At 42.0% G+C, this 26,616-nt stretch overlaps 1 protein-coding gene across 8 annotated transcripts in view; it reads right to left on the bottom strand.

Moving 5' to 3' along the window:
* Positions 1-26,616, bottom strand: part of RPGRIP1 (RPGR interacting protein 1) — a 638,645-nt gene that overhangs the window by 125,463 nt on the left and 486,566 nt on the right. For 4 of the 8 annotated variants that reach the window (XM_069633891.1, XM_069633898.1, XM_069633892.1 and 1 more), the window contains 3 exons: positions 15,416-15,458; positions 13,322-13,475; positions 2,610-2,722 (listed from right to left, as the gene is read on the bottom strand). In XM_069633891.1, the coding sequence (XP_069489992.1) occupies positions 2,610-2,722; positions 13,322-13,475; positions 15,416-15,458 (310 nt within the window). Of the gene's footprint in view, positions 1-2,609; positions 2,723-13,321; positions 13,476-15,415; positions 15,459-26,616 lie in introns of those variants that run through there. The other 4 variants (XM_069633896.1, XM_069633899.1, XM_069633894.1 and 1 more) reach the window with 3 other exon arrangements.

Below are 26,616 nucleotides of genomic sequence, written 5' to 3'. Positions count from 1 at the left end.
ACACTTCGGGAGAGGGAGCCTGCTTTGCATAGGGCGGGAGGAGCATGGTTCCCTTAGTGTGTTGTGGGAGGTTCAGAAGGAGGTAGGTTTAGTGGAACATTGATCCGGCAAGGGTGTTTTGGAGGGGACATAAAAAGGGCTAGGACAGGGTTGAGAGTGGGTGGGGAATGCTCCAGAGAGTAGGGTTGGTGTGCAGGAGTTGACCTGGGGAGGAGAAAGGGAGAGCAATGTGTGGCTGGCAATTTGGCCACAGTACAATCTGAGTGATTGGCAGGGTGCTTAAGGGGCACAGGGTTGTGCAGAAGAGTAGGAGGGTTTGCAGACGGGGTATGGTGGCCAGGGCGGCATGTGCTGCACTGAGGGAGGGGATGTGTGAGTTAGGTGTCTGCAGGGAAGGGGTGGAGGGCGGTGAGTTGGAATGTGGGGGGCGGTGCAGCATTGCCATGGGAGGGGATGAGGGGGCTTCAGCGGGGTGGGAGATTTATAGTACGAGATGCACAGTGGGCTGTAAAAATGGGGTTATGAGTGTTTGCACGCCAGTGAGCTGTCTGAGTTGCCTTATTTCTGTGCATGGGGGTTCAGCGGGTTGGTCAGGGGTGGGTTTGGATGGGCAGGGAGTGATATGAGAGGAGGTGCCTGGTGGATATTGAGGGATTTGTGGTGAGTGGCGCACCAGTGGGCAGCCCGAGTTGCCTTTAAGGTGGAGAAGTGTCGGCTATGAGGAGGTGCTGCTCAGATAGAGGAAAGGATGGGGGCATGGAAAGGGGGCAAGATGGCTGGGTGTGGTATGTCCTGGGCCAGCAGGCTGGGCGGGGAGAGAGGTAGAGTCACATCGAAAATAGACTATGGTACTGCACGTAGGCAATAGTAACGGACAACCCTTCGGAATTGACTTTGGTACAGAGTGGACACAACTTAGAAATCAACTTTGGCACTGCAGTGGTATCACCTGGATTTAGCTGTGAAAGAGTGAGGGACGCCTACAGTGTAGACACCTAGATTCAACTATTTCAGCGAGAGAGAAAAAAGCCTAGATCCAACCTTGGCAAGAGCATTGTAAACACTCAGAATTGACGTTGACACAGCAATGGGCACACTCAGAAGTAAACTTTGGCACTGATATAGAAACACCAAGATTTAAGTATGGCAGTGAGTGGGTGAATGGACAGATGCCCAAATTTGAGACTGAACAGTAAATGGAGAAATGCTTAAAACAATAAATGGAGAAACACCTACATTTGAGATACTTGAGCAGTGAGAAAATGCTAAGTTTGGGGCTCCACAGTAAATGGAGAAACACCCAAATTTGAGACACAGCAGTGAGTGAGAAAACACCTAAAGTTGAGATACTTGAGCAGTCGGAAAAAATGCTTAAATCTGACAGTCAACAGTAAACGGAGAAACGCTTACATTTGAGACACAGCACTAAATGGAGAAACACCTCCATTTGAGATACCTGAGCAATGAGAGAAATGCCTAATTTTGAGACACAGCAATAAATGGAGAAACACTTACATTTGAGATTCTTGAGCAGTGAGAATGTGCTAAATGTCAGACTCAACTGTAAATTGAGAAACACCTACATTTGAGACACAGCAATAAATGGAGAAACACATAAATTTGAATGATGATTAAAATGGAGCCCCCTAGATTCACAAATGGCTTTGTTGAATAGAACTGCATGGTCAAGATTGTTGGATGGATTGCTATATGGGAGGGGGAAGGTGTTTTTCCGATTCAGGGATGTTATTGTATTATTGCACTGATTGGTGTTATACGTTGATTGAGTTGGGCAACTGTATTTCTACTCTTACTAACTGATTGATAAAATTCAATAAAGACATTTTTTTAAAACGTAAATAGCCTTGAAAAAGGACCAACTTAGCGAGAAACATGTATCAGGTGTCGGCACCAACCATAATAGGAAAGATCAACATTAATACAAGAACTCAGGAAATAATGATTGACGGAAACAAGAGCAGAAATGTAAGAAGCCAATGAAATGAAACAGCAATATTAAGAAAGATAAGTACAAGGGAGTACATAAAACGGATGTAATGAGCAGGAAGTGAACTCAATGAAAGCACAACGTTCAGTGACATTCCAAAGTTGGAATCAAGTCTTGCCATTTGGTGCACTAAGGAAACATTGATTTCAGTTACATCTGCAATAAGCAAATAACAAAAAATCTTTCAAGTAACAAAGCACATACATAAAGTTATAATACACATAAAAAAGGTCTGTTGGAATTAAAAACATGTTATCAAGTTTAATTGGTCACAAGATATTGCATGACAAGTCATATGGAAGAGGACATTGATATTAAGAAATAATGTTATTTCATGATTTCTGTGAAAAATAAATCCTGTGAGACCAATTATATAATATTAAAAAAGATAAAACTGGAAAAAAAAGTATACTTCTGATTTATGCATAAAGAAGCACTAAGGACACTGCCGATAAATATTCCTCTATTTCATATTCAGCACTGTACATTCTAATTACTGCTACAGGGCAACAGATATCTCTACAAATTATGGCGTTAACAATCTTGAGGTCCGTTTATGCTTCCTCACACTCAGCCCCACTCAACCCCAGTGGCCACTTACAGGCTTGGAAACTTTTCGCGATCGTGCCACGACGATGACATCATCACTGTCCGTGCTCAGCGACCCACTTGCATCCGAAGATTGCTCTGAGTCTTCGTTCATGTCTGCTGGGCCTGGAAGAGGTGGTTTATCAGAAATCACAGTTAATGATCGTCAGCATGACTAAAAACTCCATGTAAAGGAGAACTCGCTACCTCCTTTCACTGCACAATATCCTGTCACTCCAAAAAAAGTCCTGTGATCAAACTCAGCACTCCTCTCGACAGCAGGAGAACTGAAAGGTTAAGATGGATGACACAACAGTGAGCCAAGACTTTCATGTTGTTAATAATATGTAGGCTTTTTTCAGTTTGATGCTAATCAATCATTGAATGTATTGTTTATTTTGGATAAGAAAAAATCCATAAAACACAATGCATAATAAAACAAATTATAAACATTATTAATCTTGTTATTATTATTATTAAAATCTATGAATCAATCATTGAATGTATTGTTTATTTTGGATAAGAAAAAATCCATAAAACACAATACATAATAAAACAAATTATAAACATTATTAATCTTGTTATTATTATTATTAAAATCTATGAATCAATCATTGAATGTATTGTTTATTTTGGATAAGAAAAAATCCATAAAACACAATACATAATAAAACAAATTATAAACATTATTAATCTTGAGCAATAGTAATAAGGAAAGCAATGTTAAGAACGAGGTAATCACCAAAGCCATGAACACAGTCCTGGCTGTAAAGAAATTCACCGGTGTGAAGGGAGGCTGCTCCGTGCCAGCGTTGCCAGAATTGTATAAAACCTGTGTAGGCCCAGGCATAAAATACAGCCTGGAAATGTACTTCACAGTGTAGTTTGATTGGATAAACCAGCTGCTGCAGGCCAAGTTATGGAGTTCAGCGCTAGGACTCTCTATAGGCTGCCGCATTGAGGCAATTCGCATGGAGCTGGGTATTGTGACTTTAAAAACTACTCTCCGTATAAAACGCAGCACACTATACCTAAAAATGCTGCTCCTGGAGGATGGCACTAATGGACAAACTGCTCAAATCAAAATCATATAAGGTGAAACAGCACTACAGGAGCTTGTTCTGGCTTATACAGAATTTCGTAATGAAATTGATTTTGATAAGGAACTGTCAAATGGTTTTATGCCTTTGAGCTTGTCTCTTAAAAGGAAAGCCTTTTTGTGGGATAGAATAAAAAATATAGCCCACTTAGCAAATAAAACCATGCTGGCTCCTTATGCTGCACAACTCTTTGAATATCTAAAATCTCAGAGATATTTAATCACATCATCTCATGGGAAATTGCATAGGTTTATTTGCATTTGTGCTGGAACTTGTTACCATCTCTAATGATAATGGGTCCTAGACTAGGAATTCCTTGTGCTGAACACTTCTGTAAGCTCTGTAAATCAAGAGATCACTTGGAGTCTATACAGCATGTATTGACACACTGCCCTTATTGCCCTTATTTAAGCTCTTCACATGCAAGAACCTTTCCTAAATGTGTATATAACATTGAACATATTATAAATGAGGGTTTCTGGGCAGTATGCACATCTGGATCACCAATTTCACTCATCAGCTAACTTTTAGGCCTTTGGATAGATATAATGAAATCCTTTGACTCTTGATGATCATTGTATAATTATAATTTATAGTTTTAAACTTGATATTAAATTTTACAAAATGCTCACATTAGTGTCATAGACATTGCTGATAATACATATCTATGGGTTTACTCATGAAATGGAGAATTTGTATTATTTAGCAAGTAACAAAATTGTCTTTTTATTTTACGTGATTTGATTAATTCTTTGTGTGAAAATGTATTCTAACCAAAACACACATAATAAAAAAACATTATTAAACGAAATAAAAAAATACATTATCTGCAATTCTAAATTCATCGAGATAGAAGAGATAACCAGAGATAACCATCTTTGCTAACACTAAGGGAACAACTGGTGACAAAAACAGATCTAGATTTCATGTTTTAAAGTGCCTGTTGTGCATGTTTCTAATAAGGTGCCAACATCTGTAAATGAACCATCGGACAATAGTACCAAGATAGAATAAACTCAGTTTCAATAACTGAGACTTAACTTCAGAAACAGCGAGGTCAAATATTAGCATTGTTACCTCTAATCAACAATACATAGTTAAAACACTTTTGAATAATACAAAAACACTCTATTAAGCTAACCACACATGTACCTTTCCCTAACAGATAATGCTTTTCTGTGAAATTGTTTAAGAGCCAAGATGCAGCCAAGATGCAGTTCGTCTTCTGCCCAGAGTGAATATATAAATGCTCTACTGTCATTTTAGAAGGGGAAATGAAACATTTCTTCTAATCCCTTAGGAGTGAAAACAAAGCGGTAGCTGGAAGTGCCACACCCTTGTGTTGAAGTTTCAAAGATATCAAAATTATTTTAATTTATTAGGATGGCCTGATTAGCTATGAAACTGTCCTCAACCAGTTATGAAAAGATTCTCATAAGGACGTTATAAAATACTTGTGTATAGGCGCGTTATAAATGATATGGTTATAAATGCCATATCATTTCATTAATGCCATGCCATATCATATCATATATCATATCTAACACCAGTTCTTCCGCAGAGAAGTACTCCATCATAATTAACTACTAGATATTCTCTGCCACCACACACATCTTTTTAAAATGATTACTATTGTTATAATAATAATGTATAATAGCAACAACATTGTTTCTCATTTCCTTTAAAAATAAAAATAATGCAAAAGTTAAGAGAAAACAAAGGGTCTCTGCCTCAGGGTGTTGCCCTCAAGGCTCCTAGAAATATTCCACAAAGTAGTCCATCTCCAGTCGATTTTCTCCAACTCACATGTGCAACCCCACCTCACTATCAAAGTAGGAAGAAAGGGTTGGTTAGGAATATGTGGAGGATGCCCTTGCTAAATATTTGTTGTTACATATAAGTAACTGTTCCTTCTGCAGCACAGATTCCTCCCCAGATTCTTAAGCTATTGACTGGTTTATGTAGCAGCACCCCAAGTGATAAGAGCATTAGACAGGTCTAAGCAAAATGATTTGTATAGGATGCCTGTCCTACCAATGTATCAATGCTAGCATTCAATTTTAGGCAATAATGGCAACGAATATTATGCATGGATCACTATGTTGCCGCCCTCCATACATCTCTCAAAGCAACATTACTAAAAAAAAGTTGCAGCAGCCATGTCTCTCCTGGGTGAGGGGCTCCATGGTTTTGCCGGAATCCTCACAGGATACTGTGGCTTTTTAATAAAGCCGGTCACATCACATTACCTGAGGCAAAAACACCTCCCCCAAATCAATATTGTGTGCCGTGCTTGCTCTACCAGAGAAGTTAAGTTTGCACAAAAAAAAACATGGGAAGCTTAACTGTCTGATTAAGATAAAATTAAAAGACAGATAGGTTCACAAAACCACCATATCATTGTTCAAAGATTAAAAATATCTCTTGAGTCGACAAAGCCTGAATCTCACTCATATTGCTACCATAAAGGCAAGCTTCCATTTTGATTTCTTTAAAACTAATTTACAGTCTGACTTCAAGGGGCACAAGGTTCCATGAGCTTTGAGAGTACTAAGTTTGGCTTCCAAAATGGAGGTGGTTTGCTAATGCAGGAGCTGCCTACTATCAATGACAGGCACTTTATAAAAAGGAAACTCAGAGTCTGGTGGTTCCTGAATCCTCTCACAGTCTGTTAGTTCAATCTCACAGATGAATACTGCAACCAGATTGTGGCCAAGTGTAACACACACTGTACTTAAGCCATGTCTTGACATATTAATAGCTTGTTTCGCAAACAGATTTAACACATTTCTCCCAACAATGACCAACAAAAACATAATCATGAAGCACAATTCAAAATAGTTCACATCCAAGTTGAGAGAGGCAAACAAATACGAGTATTAGAAAGAGAATGTCGCCAAACCTAACCAATTAAAGACAGGTCGAAACGTATTTACGATATCATATAAAAATGTTATACAGAAAACAAAAAGACATCACTTTCATCATCAATTGTTTCAAACCACTTCAGCACTGAAAGTACAATCTTCAATGAGTTCCCTAATCCTATGCACCAGAAAACAGACCTAACACAAAACAACTTCTTTGCAATGGTATAGATGATTTCTTTGAGACAATCTTACCTAAGATAAATCAAGACATTGATGCTAACAGCTGCGAATGAAGCACCTGAACACCTCTCAAACATTTTACACTTATTCTCAATTGCTCAAGAGAAATGATCCTCTCCATTATTAAGTTTGGTGGCATTGCTCTGTTTCACAAAATGCGAGTGCTTGTTCACTAGTAGTAAGCAATCAAGTTCTCCAAAGGCCTGCTGTGCTCTGAAAATCTTTAAGTAGCTACCTAAATACATTCCGGTGGCAGATTATTTTACAAAAATAATACATTGTTCAATCAGAAATGGAACAATACCTACAGACTTTAGAATCACTATTGTAACTCCCCACAAAGAAACCACAAATGCAACCCACTCACTTTTCAAATTATAGACCAATTTCAAAGCTACCTTTTCCCACCAAGTTACAGGAAAGGTAATCACAAAACAGTTACAGATGTTTATGCAAGAAAATCTAAAACTGAAGCCAATCCAAGCAGGTTTTCATCTTCTTCCAAACATCAAGCCCAGAAGCATGATCAGATTGGATCCGCTTAAAGGGGAACTAGAGTGGGACCCTTGGTGCTCCTTATAACCCGTCTGCTTAACAGAGGACACAGAAACATGGCACTAGACTGAATCAGCTCATTTCAATCACACAGCTTCCACTAAATCTCTATGCCTTCGTCTTCTTCCAACCTTTGACAAATTGATTGCTGTGTTGCCCAAAGCTTGACTTTGTCTCCCCTTCTTTTAAAAGTCTGTTTTCTCCTTTAATTAGATGATTAAAAAAAACGAAAATCCACATTTACAACTACACAGATGATACCCAAATATTTTTTTAATTACCCACAGATCCCAAAAATCCGTATTTTGCCAAAAGATGTTTAGATATTGATGCATAGAATAGTGGAAAATACTTAAAGCTTAATCCAACGAAAATGGAAATTCACCTAGTAGGATCTCACCAAGAAAAATAGCCTATTAATATATGGCCAAACATTTAGGTTCTAGCCCATCCCCCATAAGTAAAGTGAAAAATGAAGGAGTCATGTTAGATGGTAAACTATTCATGTTTGCAGCGATTGATATATTAGCACATCAGTCTTTTTTTCAACATGAAACTGCTAAAATGCATTTTTCTATTCTTAATCTTCCCTGGAAGAACACAAGCTATACCTTCTCTTTTGTTGTTTCGTCTGGATAATATCAAAACCGTTTTCCCGTGGCTCCTCATATACCCAGTGGCCCAGTTGCAGGGGAACCAAAATGGAACAGCACTGACATTGCTTAGAGTTAGGAGGTTTGAGCACATCCCACTTGGTCTAGATGTGAGTGGCCACAAGAATTGAATTTAAGGCATTGTGAATTGTCCACTGGGCCTTTTAATCAAAGGGCCAAGTTATATACCCAACACGCTGCATTGCTGTCAATCTCTTCCTTGCAACCCGCAAACCCTGAACCTACGATCCTATGAACATTTAAAGAAAACATAGCAATGGGCCATGCTCTTTTCATTCTAAGCAACAAGGCTATAGAATTAAATCCCAACAGAACAGAGAACAATCTTGGACCACCTCACATTTATATGTTCATTCAAAATGTAATTTTTACTGAAGACACAGAAAGTTGATACCAGCCCATATTTGATTGTCTATGTTTGGAGCTTTAGGGCCAGGAGCCCACTTTGTGGTAATGGCACTTCCAGTAATTACACTGTAACATAACATAACAATCGTCATTATGGAAACACTGCAGGCAGAATCATTTCCGGTTCAGAGTGTTGAATTTTCTGGTGGAGAGCTTCCTGATTTATCTCTAAACAGTCCATTTGCAAGTTCACATGTCCTTACTGAAGGACCTCAGGAGATCATCTCCTAAGCAAATAGATATTGTATGTTAGGGTGAATAACCCTGTCTCGTTACTCAGGAGGGGCTCTGCTGTGAAATATTCATGAATTTGCCCCAGAAGATGTGGATACCAGAATTGTGTTTCCTGCATTGGTAACACCAAAACCATAGTTGAATCTCTCTTCCTTAGCCTGTGGTTGGTTAGCCTTCTCTGGGCGTCATGTGTAAAACTGTCTAGAAATGTCCTGTAACAGAATCAAAAAGCCTTTCCTGGAGACTTTGGACCAGGAAGTGTAAAGCTGGCGTGGAAACGTCTTCCTGTGGCAAGCAGGTTAACAGGCCCCTCCCCGCTTGTTTTATGTTTTTGCAGAGCCTGCCTTTTCATTGTTTATGCCTAGTATGGATGACTCAAGCACGCCATGGTGTGGAATAATGCACAAGTCCCTAGGATTGGAGATTCCGTTGGAAGTGCTGAGGAACCAGTGCGCCCCCGCCCCCAGCCCTTCTCCCTGGCTCTGAATGTAATGTATTGTCTATCATAATAAGAACAGATCTTTCTGGAGAACAACTGGCACAAATGCTTTAAGGGACAAGTAAACCATCCTCAAGTCAAGAAAATGCATGTGACAAAGTGATTCCTTAGTCCCTGGGTGGAGCAATCCCTTGAGTGCCTCCTCCCCGCCCAGCATTAGGTGGTTGCATTCTGAGGATGCTGATTGGCTGAAAGCCAGTTGACGTTCTATTCAGGATACTAATTGCAGATATGTCTACCTTTGCAGATTCCTTCATTATGAACAACCTTATGGTGAAATCTCACCGTCATTAGTTGATAAAAGAGATGTTTATGGTATGTTTATTTTAAAGGGATTTTCTATCGTCCAAACTGCACATTGGTCTTTTTCCATACCCTACTAAGTCTACATTTATTCTACATCCCAACAACTGGAAGACCGTTTAAATGAGAAATAGCAAGAGACTAAGACCCTCCTTTACAGTGTCAGTGGTAAAAGAAAATGTATACCGTGAATGAGTAAATCTGATTGTTTTGTCGCATCAGTGGTGTGAGCGAACAATTGCAAAACTACCGCCACTTATAGGGTAGCACATGAATGCTGACGCAGAAACAATACACATTAAAATCTGTATTTACAGAAATACACTGTGTCTGCTTCTGTAAACATGGTGGTTCCCATGCAAAGGTGGCCACTAAAATCCACTGGACTGCATGTCAGGTGATTGCATCTGTACAAAACTATTTTGAACGTGGATGTGGGGAGGGGCTGAGAGTGGAAGAGGAAATGTGGATATTAGAAGCTGATGGACCCCTGATGACCTTAGCACCGCTGTGCAGATGACAAATAATCCACGATGAAGTCAATGGGGTGGCCACCTAAGCAGAATCTACTTATAAGTGTAAGTACAGATGGAATTACCCCAAAAGTTCGGTATGATGCTGCACCCACAAGCCTGGCCACCACCAGACAATGGCAGCTGGAGGAAGTAATGTGGCATCATTGGTGATGTGGCCATAGTGGCTGGGAGGCTTTGGCATCATGGACATGAAGTCAGGCCTATCCACCACTGATGTTCATGACCTGTGCATGTACTCAACTGTACTAATAAACTGACCTAAATTAAGCACATGACCACCTAACATGTTGAGCGAACCATACCCTTTCTAGACACCATGGCACCGTGATATAGCTCGATCGACCCCAGTTGCACATGGGGTGTCACAAGCAAACCTTAGCAATATCATTTGTAACGGAGACCACAGTGCTGATTATACAATTGAATGTATTCAAGTTTCAGATAGAAGCAATTTTTCATATCACACTGGATCAGAAATCAAGACCCGGAATGAATGGTGTGAGATGCAAAGGTGAGGGGTCACTGAGTTTACCACAAGTGGCATATAGAGTATTGCACACCTGATGCACAGCTCCAAAATCAGGGACTTTCATGCCACTGTAACCTGCACAGTTGGGTCCTCATCTCTCGGATGCAGAGAAAGAAGAGGAAGCGCCCTTCACCACTGCAGGGGGCCCAATCACCCATGTTGCCCTGCCTTCCTCTTCAGTCAGTGCCAGGGCCACCACTACACTCCCTCTTACTACAGGTCAGAAACATGTCTGGTACAGCCCGATGCTGCCGTGTTGCACTGGAAAGCAGCTTTGGGTATGGTCGGACCAGTGCCGAGGCAAATACCTGGTTCACAGCAAGAATGAAGGCCATGAAGGAGCAGCAGACGCCCCAGGAGCACCTTGCGCATGAGCAGGAGTGGGCTGTGTGAACCATTTCGGTGATACCAGACAGGTTTGCAGTGGCAGTGGAAAAGTAGAGTAGGAGGCAGAGGGGTGAATATCAGGCCACGTGGAGGGTCATAAACCATATGGCACATCTAACATTGTAGTGAGCGAACAGGTGTGTAAATCTGCTGCAGAAGCAAGTAGTGCATTTGCAGTGAGGACCTGCATAATAGTAGTGCTGGGACAGACATTTGCCCAGATGGCACTGTGCCTGGACAGGGAGCCAGGGACTCCCTTCACCATTGGGTTGTCTGGGAAATGTAGCAAACATTTCGCTGGATCATCTGTGGGGACAGACATGCAGAAATAGGCATGCAGCTAATGGATAGTGTCTTGGCTTGGGGCTGGGGAAGGAGGGATGAGCATTTTGAGTGTACCTGAGGGAGTGTTTGATTAGTGTGTTGGCAAGAGTGATGGGGATCTGGTTTGCTACTGGAGTGTGTGTTGAATTTGGGTTCTGGAGGAATGATTGGTTGCTCACTTGTATCATGTTTTCTTGCAAATAAATTGCTTGATTACATTTGTCTGGTCAGGGTGTATGTTGAGGGTGAAGGGAAAAACCAGTGGTCACTAAATGACTGCCTTTTCAACTGCAGTCATGTTGAAGGGCCAAATATTGAAAATGGTGATGGTATGACCATGTATTATAGGTAACAAAATACCCCACCATACTCCTTACTAGACATAAAAGGATATTGCAAGTAACGTCTGAGATCTGTGACACCCATAATGAAACTCAGCCTATGCTCTTGCTTCTCTATTTGGTCACACAGCTGCTCTGTGGGTTGTAATGCCCTTATAGCTTACAGTTACAAATATTAATAACGATAATGACATTAATAGTTTTAATAAAACAGTGGGTAGAGGTGTGGCATAGTGTGGGGAATAATTGTTTACTAATTAATTTGGAGAGGATTCCTTTCTGGCGAATAGATTTGAATCCTCCAACAACACTGGAAAACAGCCCCAACATTCCTCTTAAGGATACTGACAAGCAATGATATTTCCCCAAGATATTGCCTTATGAGCCTCAAAGCTACTAAGTGCCTGCATTAGCAATATAAGAACTAGGAGCTGATATTGTTTTGAAATATTTATAACATAGTGCTCATTGTAGTGAGCCTTGTACTCAAGTGCTTAGCCCCAATCACAAATCTATCCACAGTAAGGCATCACTATGTCTATCCTCCTCAATCCAACTCTATAAGCCTTCTCGTAATCTCGGCTCTGCCTCCTCGACCCTTGTGGCTCCTTGCCCTTGCGGTGCTTACTCTAATTTTTGCTCTTTCTCTCTTGTTGCTACACTTGCATGGAATTCTCTTCCCCCACACATCCGAGAAACGGTCCACACAGATTTGTTCAAAACCAAACTAAAAGCATACCACTTCGACTCAGAGTTACCCTCCTGACCTACCTTTCATTTACCTTCTAGCTAACATCCCTCGTCTCTAACCTGTCTCTGTCTCTCACTTCCTCTGCCTCCATTTTAGCACTTGACCCAACATGGTTACATCCCTAACATAGCTGGCCATACCACCTACCTGCACTTAAAAACGTCTAATGTTGGTTGTCCTTAATCTTTGTATGTCCACTTACGTATTGTCCCCAGTGACTATTAAATTTACTCCCCTCCACAACCTGGTTGGAATGTCCCTCAAACTCACTGCATTGTAAGAAGCTCACTGCTTCCCCTCAAATCTGATTTCTTATTTATTGTTTGTTCTTTTGTGATCAAAAGAGCATTGTTCCTCCTGTATATAAATAAATAAATAAATAAATAAATAAATAAATAAATACTCTGTACTAGCGAGATACTCCCTCTTGGAGAGTATCTCATATATTCTTATATTTAGAATGAAAGGCTTGCTCAGGGAAAAGAAACTCTCTCCGCCTCCCTGTTTATTCCATTGATCTTAAGAAAGATGATAACGAATTTGCTCAACAAATGCATGCAGTTTTTATAAGAATAACTAGATCACCCCTCCCATAATGAGCAACTAAAAATTGTGATATATGGGGTGAAGCTTTATAATATCATTCCTAAACATCTCAATGTCAAGGTTATTAGTCAATCAATATACCTCATTTTGTTGCATAATCCAATATCAACCTTGAGAAATTCTTAAAAAAAACTTTTAAAACTATTTAATTAAATACATGAAATACTTTTGCTAACAGTCTTTTCTTTTTCTTGTCCCCCTCTACTATACACTTGGAATTAGATCTGCTCTTGAATTATGCATTCTACATGTGTCAAACCTGTTAGTACCTCCCATTTGAGCTTTCTACAGGGGCACTTGTGCTGCAGTACTCCAACCGGACAAGGATTTACATTACCCCACACCAATCTATGGACATGCCCACTCACCTGCTTCTTTAGACCAAAGCCTTTTGTTCAGTGAGGGGGCTGGCATGTCCTCCCCCCTTGAGTGTTCTCGTTCATGCATCTCCTCCTCCAGTACTTCCACCTCCTCTTCATACGTTTCTGCTTTTTCTTCCTGTCGTGACTGCACCTGATTCGGCTCAGAAAGGATACAATATGTCAAAAGATGAGATCTGTTGACAACCAACGATTAATCGCAGCGGCCTCTGCCCTGAAGCACCTGGCATGTGAACTGATGAACGACAAACACAATTCACATTCTAATATCTGGAGACTTTATGACTCTCTCCAACCTCTAAAATTAACCACAAACTATTTTTAAATATGTACACTTACTCCATGTTTCCTTAAAATAGCTACAGCTACCACTCTTTTTTTCCTGAAAATAATTTGTATTTTCAGTTGCACTTGCAGTATAACAAATATAGTTTGAAGGACTTGTGACCGAGCTCTGAGAGTTTAGGGACCTGAATCTAAGTGAAAAGAGACTTGCCTCGTCACATATGATCCACACTCCAAGGCAACCCCAAGATAAAGTCTGAGGGAAGACCTACTGCAACCTGACCACAAATGTAAGAGTTCTACTTATTGAGGGGAATAAGCAAAGATCTGCTAGTAAAAATGCAAGACTGAGAGAGACTGAAACAAAGAGAGCAACCGACAACGCTAAACTGAACCAAATAACAAAGAGAATTTCCAGTCAAAGGCTATGCCAATGCCAAGAAACACCTTCAACGTCATCTGTTTGGAGAACTCCAACATATGTTCTAAAAGACAACAAAGACTACAAGGCAAAGCAAATGCTTGTCAAAGAGAAGCCTCAGTCAGATAGAAAGTGGGTCTAAGACAGTACCAATATATTATGTGCAGGGGTTTTGCTAGGTCTGGAAAGATCTGGGGCTACACTAATGTTGGGACTGTCGGCGCTAGCTAGCCTTTTGGTTGTAGCCCCTGAGCTTCTATCCGGGGCTACAACCAAAAGACCTGGGTACTATAGCCCCCTCAAACCCCCTAGCAACTCCTCTGATTATGTGGCATTTATAAAACATGCAACAGGCAATTACGTGCCTTTGAGGTCCTGATTAGCATCTTGATTCTCCTCGGATGCACTGAACTTTGGAACTGTCGTCATAGCATTGGTCTGTGGGCTGGTGAGGTGGAAGGGTATCACGTAATATTATCCCCAACAAAAATATCGCCGGTCATCAGGAACGGCCATATGCAATATTTTTATTGGGGATAATATTTGGGGTTTTTGGGAGCGGGGGTTGCGGAGGTGTTCCATGCCTTAATATCGCCGCAAAAATATGGCGATATTTCTTTTATAATTCTTTTATAATCTTTTTGCGGGGATATTAACACATGGAACCGGTGAAAGGCCTTTGTAGTGGGTTGGCATCTATTGGCCTTCTCTGCCTCCTGTCTGTTGTTCTTAATTGGGTGATGTATGAGCATCTTTCTGGTTCCAGTTCATTTATGTTAATTAGGTATTGCCTTTACTTATAGGCCTGCCCATTCCCCACCTTTATCAATCTACTGGCTTAGATCTGTGGGTTTGGGGAGGTCAGCAGTCCTGATAGGAAGGGTTGGGTACCTAAAGTATCTCCTCATCTCCTGTCTCACCAGGTCTGTTGAGTTGATACTAGCAGTTGTGTGATTTCAGCTCGGTGGTGTCTGGCGGAGATGTGTGGGGGGGGGGGGAAGATTAGGCACTTCTAGGTTCTCCCTATGTCCTACCAGTAGGAATGTCATGGTGTGGGTCAGTGGGGTCTGAGTTGAGTAGTCCTGGCAGGGGGTTGGGAACCTTTAGTCCCTTACCACTACTTAATGCTCTATGATTGTTGAGGTCATGTATGAATGTATGTATGATTCTTGATCATTGCTATCCAATAGATCCCTTCACCTCGAACAGGTAGGACTAGAATCCTTGCATTAGATGATCAGAACTTCAGTTCACTTTTCGGGGTGATGAATTCCTAAAATTGTCTATATTTGTTCGAAGTCAAATTATGTCCCTGGTTAACATGTTGAGAGTAAAAGACTTCTGTGTAAAAAACAAAAAACAAAGTGAATAGTTACATAGCAAGAGAGGTGGAATTCCCTCGCCTTCTTTTGTTCAAGCCTAAGAACAAAACAGAAAACACAGTAGTGACTGCATTTATAAAATTCCCAATCTGGCCATATGGAGTGGAAGGAAGCACTCGAGTAGACATTCAAGGGAAAAATAAGACACACATTATGGCATATTTAGGATTACTTCTGAAGCTCTACAACTAGAAGCCATATTTTAAATAAAGTCCAATCTATGTTTCTCATTTGACCTCCTGGATCTAATTTTGGAAGTTTTCGTCTGCCCAGGGCGCTGAATGGTCCGAAAACAATGGAGCCGGTAAGTTTACTGGCACCGTTGTTTCCAGAGCGGCAACTAACAGGTTTGCCTGCCGAAGCCGCTGTGCCCGACAGGTCTGACCCTGCTGGGCACAGCGGCCATGGTAGGCAGACCTGTCACAGAAGCAACAGCATCGTTCTTAACGGTGCCGGGGCATCCGTGGTCCCCATTGGGAATGGGGACTTACAATTTGCTAGTGTCTGACTTTCCGGGCCGCTGGGGTTATAATCTCCTGGTGGCACTGGGAAGTCAGGCGCTGGTAAATCATTATGGGTCTGGCGGCTACCTGCCGGTAGCACCGGCCCGGTTACCACTGGACCCGTAATGTTGCCCATTTTTATTTAAATCACAGGTAAACAGACCCAGGCAACTCAGGGGAATTTATTCTCGCCAGGTGTGGTGGGATGCCTCGCTTTTCTGGAATGCAAGATGCCAGGCACGTTTTTATCTGGAATTAAACATTTTTAGAAAAAAGGCTTCAACGAGAGGTGCTTTACGAGTGTTTGTGTGGCTACTTTTCAGCACTGTTAGGCAGGGGTCAGGTACCAGTCACCCCGTCACATCCTTTATCCATAATAGTCTTGGTGTATGTCTTTGAAGTTGGTACATGACCACTCCTAGTTGTACCAGGGAGGGGGGAGTGGGTAGGGTGGGTGGCTTAAGAGGCGCATGATCGGAAGTCTGAGTTGAGTTTAATCTCATTCACTGGCCCTTTTGACAACAGAGGCTAGGTCCTGAAAAGAAAATGGCCACCCTTACAGAAGAATCCACTGCCAAAAAGAGCATTTGTCAAAGAGAAGCTTTGCCAAAGTGTCTTAAATCGGCAAAACTCAGACACAGTCAAAGAGAACACACACAACAAGAAGAGCAATAGACAACAAACCGGTAAGAGAAAGTCTAAAAGAAGTCCATGCATTCTTAGGCAAATAGACCACTAATTCAAACAACAGGCCTTAGTTGCTTCATTATGCCCATAGGTAAAGAGGTGAGGCTGTGATATATACGAAGATGTGTGATCTGAGAATTAGATTCTTCTGACCAAGACCACAAGAGGTTCATCCGGTATCAGTGCAATCAAAGATCACTATAATCAAAACTGTTCTTAATATAAGAGAATTGCATAGGAGTACAAATACCGGAAAATAAACATCTGGAAATATAGTATACACAAATAGAAAAGTTGGGCAACACAGCACCAAAATAAGAGATACTAAACAAAACAATACAACTCTTTTTCACATTTCATAAGGACATTCTGTGATTGCCCCTAGAATCCCCTTTGTTTGATCCCGAACCACCTCTGTCGGCACATGATCGCCACTCCTACCATCTTGTTCTCCATTTCTGCTTTTAAATGATTTTTTGTCAAACCACCCCTCACACCAGCCTCGCTTCACCATTCATCAATGTGCGAAATGTGACTAACTCTACCCTTGTCATACAAGTAGTCCAGCAGCAATGGATTATCCACATTTCCATCCAGTTCCCTACAGCAGCCCCTGCCCTGCCTTCCCTGAGAGTTTAGGGGGACCCAAGTCCTCTGAACCCCATGGGGCAGACAAGCAGTCACCTGGGGTTCTGTGGCAAATATGGGATGATCAACTCCACCCGCTCTAGACCCAGGGCACCATCCGGAAAGCAGGACTATATTTCTTGAAATACATGTTTAAAAATCCCATGGCAAGTTTATTGAGAAACCCAACATCACTCCAGCAACAGGTATATTTTTCAGAAGCATTGCCTACTGAATATTTTATTGGTTTTTGAAGTGCAACATAACAACAAATAACAACAAATGAGCATGACAGGGCTATAACTGGCATTCTCCACGGGCTTTCCGTTTCTTCGGTTGTCCACCCCCCCTCTGAAAATTACCCCTTCTCCCAACCTCTCCTTTCTTTACCTCTCACTTCTACTGTCCCCCTCTATTTGGCAAGAGGAGTAATAGTCCCTCTGCTTAGTCAGCACTTCTATCATTCCAAGCACTCCCAAATGTGTTCCCATTTCTGTGGGTCATCTCTACTCGAATAAACAAATGTGTTGGACCACTATCCATGCCAGAGCGCCATTCGGACAGTGTCAGGGGAGGGGTCCATACAATGTACTGCTATTGCCCCTTTTGCCATTACAAGGGCTATGTGCAGAACTATCTTGTGATATCTATTCAGCTCGGCGTTTGGCCAAATCCCCAGTAATGTACATTTTGGTTCTAACTCCAGAGGCCTCTCCAGGCACCCCTTGAACTCTTTTACCACTTTTCACCAAAAGTGCTGTACACTTGGACATTCCCAGACCATATGATAAAACGCCCCAGTACCTGTGATGCATTTGGGGCAGGAGTCCTGCCCTCCCCTTCCTATCCTTTTCAGTCATTCCCTGGAGTAATAGGTTCTGTGGAGTTGTATCAGCTGTAATCTTGCTGCTGTGGCTACCTCTCTGGGGTGTAGCACGGCCTCTCTCCAATCATCGCTGTTTATCTCCCCCAGGTATTTTTCTCATTTCTGTTTCAAGTCATCTAGTTGTTTGGTGGAGTGAAAGGATAGTAAATGAAGCATATATATTTTGTGATGATCTCTCTGTCCAATATGTTACTTTCAAGTGGTGAGGCCTGTGACAGCTCCTCTGACATTCCTGTGTGGAGCCAGTGCATGTCTTAAAGGAATGGTTCGGTAAAAAATGTTTTTTGCCCCTACGGGTCGGCCATGTGTTTTTAAGCCTAAGTCGCTCGATTTTAGAAAAATGTCCTATGGACCTTACCCGAGTTTTCGTCCATTAAACACACGCGAAAACAGGCATCAGGGAGCTGCCATTTTGTGATAATCCTATCATTTCCCCCATCGCCATGGCTGACCTGCTTTTGCAGCACTAAATCATATCCCCCGCCCCTGAGCCTGACATTATCAAAACATTCATATTCCCGACTCTCTCCGTGACGTTTCTGTGCAGCGTAGGCAAACGCGCCCAGTCGTCTTCTACGCGACTTCACACAGAACCCGGAAACCAACACAGATCAACTCACAACACAGCGCGCCACAATTCGGAATATGCAACTGTACTTTAAAATCAAACAGCAACACAGTACATTTGGCAAAGTACATTTATTTGACATTAAATGTTTATAGAATATTCAGCAATTGCCATGTGAACTCCGAAAGTCATTTATTTTCTTTTATCTCTATCCGCAAATCCGTAAAAGTTTATCGTGAAGCACGCGCTGTTCCTTTATGGTACAAAGGGTGTTGGTTTTCGCGCAAAGAAGCACTTTTGTCGCACGTTGAACCGCAAGGCTGTTCCATCAAGTAGGCACTAGGCCAGCGTAAAGGTTGATATGTTGCTACTAGCCGCTAGTACCGCGTAAGGGCATCTGGGCCCTTGGCGATCGTCCCATAAGATCATCAGGATTGTGCAGTTGTTTACATTGAGCTGCAGCTGGCGGTTAAAAAAAACATCTGCCGGTGTCTGAAACTGGTGGCAGTGGCAAAAGGGAAGGATATACCTGTTTTGAAAACATAAAATGTATAATTAGTCTCGCCAGCCGATCTTTATTACAATTATTCATTTCATTTATGACGGCCGAGCTGAAACTATTTGCTTTCAAGGATAGTGCAATGGAGTATGTTCGGCTCTAAAATCAATGCGAAAACTAACGAAATCAATCGAACTTAGTACACAATGAGAAACGACTTTTTGTCTACATGCGTGTGGAATGTGGACCTGCATGCCCATGTGCCCGCTACAATGACGATCCTACAAACGTTTTCCAAGCTCTTCATTCATTCATTTATTCATGCATCCATTCATTAATTCTTCATTCCGGTATTAAAGCGTCTAAAGAGTTACTTACATTATATTTGCAATTTCCATTGTGTCTCTGCGTAATGCAGTCCGTAAATCCCACTGTGCTCTTGACAACGATTTTTCGTATACTGAACTAACATGAAACTCAGTCTAGTTTCAGAATGTTCTGCCTTATCGTCTCTTACGGTATTGCACCCCCACCCTTCAAATGAAGTTCTTTCGGCATGGTCCCTGTCTCTCAAGGTCAAAAAACAATAGAACCTTATACTCCCAGTGCAAGTTGTGGGCCTCTTCAGGGCGCGAGCAGAAAATCAAAGCTGCAGACCTTCACTAGAAATGAGCATACATTCTTTCTTTGCAACATCCCGTAGTAAAGCCATCTGTGAGAACTTGAAGTTTCGAATCCATCTATGTAGTGCTCCTCAATGTGCAAATGCGAACTCGCTTCTCTCCCATCTGCAACGGCTCGCTTGTCGTGTTCTAAGGCCCCAATTTTGTCCTCATTGTCTGCGAGCTTTGAAGCCCCAAAGAACCATAACTATTGAGACTTTTAATTTTTTGGGGAAGGTCGGGGAAAGTATAAAGTACCCAAGGAGTTGAGTTGAAAGTGAGATTTATTGTTTGTTTGTTTTATTATTTGCAATACGCAGGCCTCCCCTCGGTTAACAGTGCCCAGCATTTAGAAGAGATTGCGAAAATTAGTTACATCAACAAAAATATATACATACATGTATAGACAAGGTCAGCAATATGACGTGAATAGAGAGAATTCAAAGATGACACCCAGGTTGCTCGGCACCCAGGATGGTGAAGGTAGGGGTTAGGGTTAGCTTACTTTGTATGCACACTGTACAATAACATTTATTTACAAAAAGACAATCGTATTACAATTATTTAAACCGGGATTTGTACTTCACAACCAGCTCTCCTTTGGGTGGACATGGCACAGTGGCAATGTTTGGTGACAATGGATCAGCGCTCTGCACAGAAACGTTCAAAATTCCATATCTGTGCTTCTATAATACAGCAACAATAAGGCTTTTGACAAAGTCGAACTCCATTTCCCCATAGACTGGTTTGAACACCAATTGCTTACTTCTTTTTAAAAAGGCCTTAGTGTAGCGAGGCATCCTTACATTACCCTTAGTCCTAGATTGTTCACGGCCGAGATTCTCGTTATGGGCCAAGACCGCTAGTAGAGTCCCATGTCTCATGCCCTGTATGCTGAAATGCAAGCGCTTTGGCCTGTACTTTAGGCACATATTGTGGAACACCTCCAAACCTCCTGTGTGACAGAATTCTGTCAGTCCCCTCAAATCTCTTGATATCGAAAACAATCTTCTCAGTGGCTTTGTGTGTCGGTGAAGATGGATTCAACCACTCATTCTTCCGTGCCTCCACTGGGGACAAAGGGCCATGTTCACATTGGTGGAAATGTAGGTTTTCTGACCAGCGGTGCACGTTGGTACAGTGGTGCATCAGTGACCGCCATTTTTCAAGTAGTATTTCCACTGACCCTTCACAAGTTTTGGAGCTCCACCAAAGATGGTTGCTGATAGACTGGGACCACTCTGAAATACTTTCCAAACCTTTCTTTTTCCCTGCAGCCGAGATTTTCTTATTGATTGATTTAGCAAGATGCCATACGTCAAATTGATGTTTAATAGGTGGGAACTGCTCTCTCATTGTCTTGGCAATTGAAACGTGTCTGTCCGTGGCTATGAGGTCGATGTGCATTCCCCTCGATTGCAGATATTCCACTGATTTTATAAATCCTAGTTTCTCCATGGCCACTGAGGATGTACATTGTGTTACCTGCACGACCACCGAACTCACAATTTTCTTATTATCCATGTCCAGAAAGTGGTAGGTGCAGTACTTGGCAGTAAATCCAGGGCTGTCGCACTGTCCATCGCCGGCTAGCCTGAATCGTTTGCCTTCGAATGTACTTGCTAGAGACAATTGTTCAATTTTCCAAGCATCACTAATGGCCGGAATCAGATAATCATGTTGGTATTTGTAGTACTGCGTTTTTGAAATGAAATGGAGTCCCACAAACTGAAAGAAAGACTTTAACTTTCTAAAACTGGAGCCACTAAAAAGTGATGCAGCTGCACACAGTAGATTGCCTGCTGGCAGTTTCCCCAGCATCGGTTGTGCAGACCATGAGAAAGTATGATGTAATCTACAGGCGGCATGTATTGTGACGTTACTGCCTTGTTTTTGACGAGTCACATGAATCAATGGCTTCCCACATACTTTCCCTCTGACGGAATGCCCACATTTCATCACACTTATAATATCCGTCAAACAACTGTCGAATACTATGTATTTGTCCTCTTTCATTAGACTGTCATCCTGCGTCAAAGTTGTTTCGGCCTGTGACGTCGAGGACATATCACCACATTTGAAAGAAATATTCTCTGTCATTTCAACATCTGCTACTTCAACATTGATGGGAGAACACAACAATGTCGACAGCTTTTTTGGTGGCAATTTCTTGGCAGGTGTTGATTGTGTGAATTGATCTGCGACTACTTCAGAGCTATCTTCAATACATCCAGTATCATGTTGTTGCGGTAGTGCGGTTGTACTGTAGCAATGGTCCAATACAACTTTGCCGGATTCTCCAGAGACATTCATTTCATTTTCTGTACATTGGACATGAGCATCCCGAGTCTCAACACGCCGCGTCTGAATGAATAGTTCCTCCATAGCCTCCATAGTGTAAATGGTCTGGCAAGCAACATCTCTCATTCGCTTCAATGTCTGTGTATGTATAGTTCGTAGACCCATGGGTAACTAGAGGACAGATTGGAAAAGGGATGTTCAGTTTAAACACAAGATAAAGTATAGTACAATTGACTTGAAAAAAACATAAAATAGTCCCCAGCACAAACATTTTTCTAAAGTTATGAACTGTTTGTAACTAACCTTATTTTTGTTTCTTTTCTTTGCAACTTTTTTGACTCGACCTTCAACATCTGCACGCTGTTGCTCCGATACATATCCGCATGTCTCCCCTTCCTCTTGCGCTGCAACGACTATATTTTCTTTATTCGCATAGACAGCACGGAATGAGGCTCCATCGACTCCATGAAACATAGTATTTTCATTACTGTGTATCAAAATATTGTTAGCATAAAACACACGTGAGGACGAACACACATGTACATCGCAATAGCCAAACACGATTTAAACATTATGTGGAACAATCAAACGACAAGTATTCGAGCTCTGATGACCTAGTTCGATGGAGCTGTCAGTATCCATACCTCTGGCTCTGCATGGACTGCCACGAATGATTGTATTGAAGAGGAGGCATGAGCAACTCCCTGAAACACAGTACTTGCGTTAGTATGGTTTTCAATATTGTAAACATAACACACACTTGGGGTCGACGGCACAGGTACATCTAAAGAGATAACCACAAATGTTGCATTGTCTAAAAGAATCAAGGAATATTTAAATATGATCAGATTTAATCGACTTATTTCTCCGATTTCTTTACATCTGCATCATCTAAATGGGATCTTGTGATTGTAGTGGAAGCTCCATCGTCTCCCTGAAACACAGGACTTGCGTTAATAGGGAAGAAAGTATAGCAAATGGAATCATGTTATATGATCACGCTTAATGGAGCTGTCAGTATCCATACCTCGTGCTGCTGAAAAATATCTAGGGCTGTTGTCAATGTGGTGCGCACTTCCGAAAGCTGTTGCGCCGATTCGTATCCGCATGGTCCCGCTTCCACCGGAATTACTTGAATGTCAGGCTCTGCATCAAGTGCGTGGGTTGACGATTCAACAACTGCCTGAAACATAGTATTTGCATTAGTAAGGATTACAATATTGAAAACACAACACACGCTTGGGGTCGACCGCACAGGTACATATCAACGGCTAACCACGAATGAAACATGGTGTAGAACAATCAAACGACAAATGTTCCAGTCCTGATGATCACGGTCAATTGAGATGTCAGTATCCATACCTCGTGCTGCTGAAGAACATCTAGGGCTGTTGTCAATGTGGTGGACGCTTCAGCATCTCCCTGAAAGACAGTACTTGCATTAGTATGGATAACACTAATTATAACTGAAAACAAACACCAGGGGACGACAACTAAGGTGTATATTTCAATGGGAAAGCACTAACCAAACAATTGGTAAAATAATCACAGGATACATACAAACTATTACTTGACATGCATAAAACAAGTCTGTAGCGGAATAGCCAAGTATGATTACCTGATACGCGCTACAAGTGGTTGATAATTGCGAGCATGTGACGGAAGTAAAATGTTCTTGCTTCAGATTCAAGGGATAGTCAAGAAGTTGTAAAGGTAAATTATTGTTTGATAATGAAATGCCAATATTTAAAATTGCCATGTAAGGAGACAGAATACTTGAGTAATGTGAAATATAGCACAGTTGCCTGTGCCCATAGATAGATTTCGTTTGTGGGTTATGAAATCTAAAAATAATATATTGATAAATGTCATTATTCAAAAAGCTATACACTCATATCAATGTCGAAAGTATTACAAATTGGAAACAACACCTAAAATATCAATGAATCCATTTGGCTACCTACACACTACCGCAAGGCCTAAAGCTAAAAACGGACACTTGACTCACCAGTGCCGGATTGTGGACGAATAGAGTGGGAATAGCGTTTGCGAGCAATTTTCGTGTCGATCGCCGTTTATTCTTCTTTGTTACCCAAGATGTGGTGTACATCTTCGAGGGAAAGTGCCGGCTGCAGATGCGGTATCGATCACCCCTCTTGTCCTCAAAGACTTGTTGGACTCTACTTTCCAGCTCATCCAGTGGATATCCGCAATGTCTGACCCATTCTCTTATTCGATCAACAGTTTTTGGGAATACATGCATTGTAGTGCCTTCAGATTTAGCATGGGTCTTCGAAGGGCAACCGCTAATAGAACAGGCAGGCATTGTTGAAAATTCTGAAAATTAAATATCAAGATTATTATAAAACCTTGATGAAAAAAAATGTCATAAAAAAGTAAATGAACCCTACCATGCTCAATGCAAGGTTTGTTTTGGTCGCCAGAACTATACCAGTTGATCATGTGCGGCTTAGTATTCGCATAAATTACAGACATTTTTTAAATTATGTGACTAAACTCTGAACATGTGACTCGTCCCTTGGATGTTCTGTCTTGCACGAAAAGGAAACATGCTTACATTATAGACAGGACCTGCGACGGATGCAATTTGATGACAATTGAAATTAATGAATTAAATAGATCTATTGATTGCATAACAATTGAAACTCAAGTCAATAGCAATGAGACCAATGACCACAGCTCTATTGGGTACTGTAATAGCAAATAGATTGAAATGTAAAAATGACCGAAATATGACTAGGATACATGGCCTTACCTTGACCAACAAACAATTGGATTCAGCAGGCCGAGCAGTATGTTGCAGGAGAACAGGTAGATGGCCTCAGGTAGCACACTGACGAGTTTGCTCGAAGCGGTTACAGATAGCACGGCGATGAGCAGATTAGCATAGATCTCTGCTTCTCAGGTAGAAGGTTCAGGAGTTGACTTGCAAAGCACAAAGATGTTCTCATGAGACATATCAAGTGGTTTATAAAGTATTAGAAACAGGGGTGTGTTTGTGAATGAATGACTTGTGTATGTTGTGGTATTATGTTTATTGCAGAGGGGCGGCCTGCCTCGGGGGAGGCCTGCCTGGGGACACAGGCTCTGAGGAGGCCATGTGAGCGATGGCCCCTGGGCGTGGGATACCTTTTGAAGTGTACATGCTGTTTGGCACCTTGGCCGTTTGCGCCTGTGACAGCCCCCCATGCCAGCGCTCATCCCCGGGTGCGAACTGCCTTTGATAGAGGGGGTGGGATGGATGGGCCTGGGGCGTGCAGATAAGGCACAGGAAGACTGCTGAATGGAGACACACTTATGTGGATTGCAGGGGGGCGGTCTGCCTCGGGGGAGGCCTGCCTGGAGACATGGGGTCTGAGGACCCCATGTGAGCGATGGCCCCTGGGCGTGGGATACCTTTTGAAGTATACATGCTGTTTGGCACCTTGGCCGTTTGCGCCCGTGACAGCCCCCCATGCCAGCGCTCATCCCCGGGTGCGAACCGCCTTTGATAGAGGGGGTGGGATGGATGGGCCTGGAGCGTGCAGGCAAGTGTGTGGGAGAGAGGGGCCATCAGGCCTCTCTCATCCTTTACTTCTCAGTAGAAACTCGTACCAAGTGCTTCCAGTAGTGGGTTTGCCCCTTGCCCTTATTTGATGTTAACTTTGGATGACATTCGCATAGATGGGAACACTGAGCAGGACACGGTGCATCCATTTTTGTACCCCCTTTCCACTCCATCTTGGTGACCAGGCCTCACTGCGATAGTACAGCGCGCAGAGCACATGGCCCACACCCTTGTTCCCACTCTGGCTGGAAAACTCCAGAGGTATAATAAATGTAACACATCACTCTTCCTCTGAGATCACGGTCCTGGCCTGAACCAAGCACATAGCTCGTTCATCTCCACAAACGTGTCCTTGCCCACGCACCCTCGCCAGTGGAAACTTACTGCCATTCTGACCCTGTGTCCCTGCAAGGTATTCTCTTCATGTGCCAGACCACTGACCATGCCATGAGGCCCACCTAGCAGATCCCCAACTAACATTAGACCCCTACTGCAGTATATCGTTGCCTATCAATAACAACTGCCACATACCGGAGATTCTTGTGAGCACAGACCCACACTTCAAACAGTGTATTATAGTGGTCAAGACCCTTAACCTAAGGCCTGTATAATCCAATGTTAATTGATAGTATAGATATATGTGTGACCTTTATAGAGACATAACCGACTGAAAGACTTTGAACAAGTGTTATTTAGTGCATGCATTATTGATAATATATTATGTTAGCTTAGATAGTGACCACCCCGCTTCACAGCAACCTGAACTTCACCCATTCCAAGCACAGATGTCTGACGTCCATCCTTGAATGGAGACACACTTGATTCATTTAAAAACAACCGTTGTTAAAATATATGTGGTGTTTTATTTTGTATCTTATTTTGATGACACAAAAA

The sequence above is a fragment of the Ambystoma mexicanum genome, chromosome 13 (genome assembly GCF_040938575.1).
Source record: "Ambystoma mexicanum isolate Mex_15411 chromosome 13, UKY_AmexF1_1, whole genome shotgun sequence".
NCBI classification, from domain to species: Eukaryota; Metazoa; Chordata; class Amphibia; order Caudata; family Ambystomatidae; genus Ambystoma; species Ambystoma mexicanum.
Note: the sequence above shows the minus strand (reverse complement) of the source record. Positions and strands in the feature narration are given on the sequence as shown.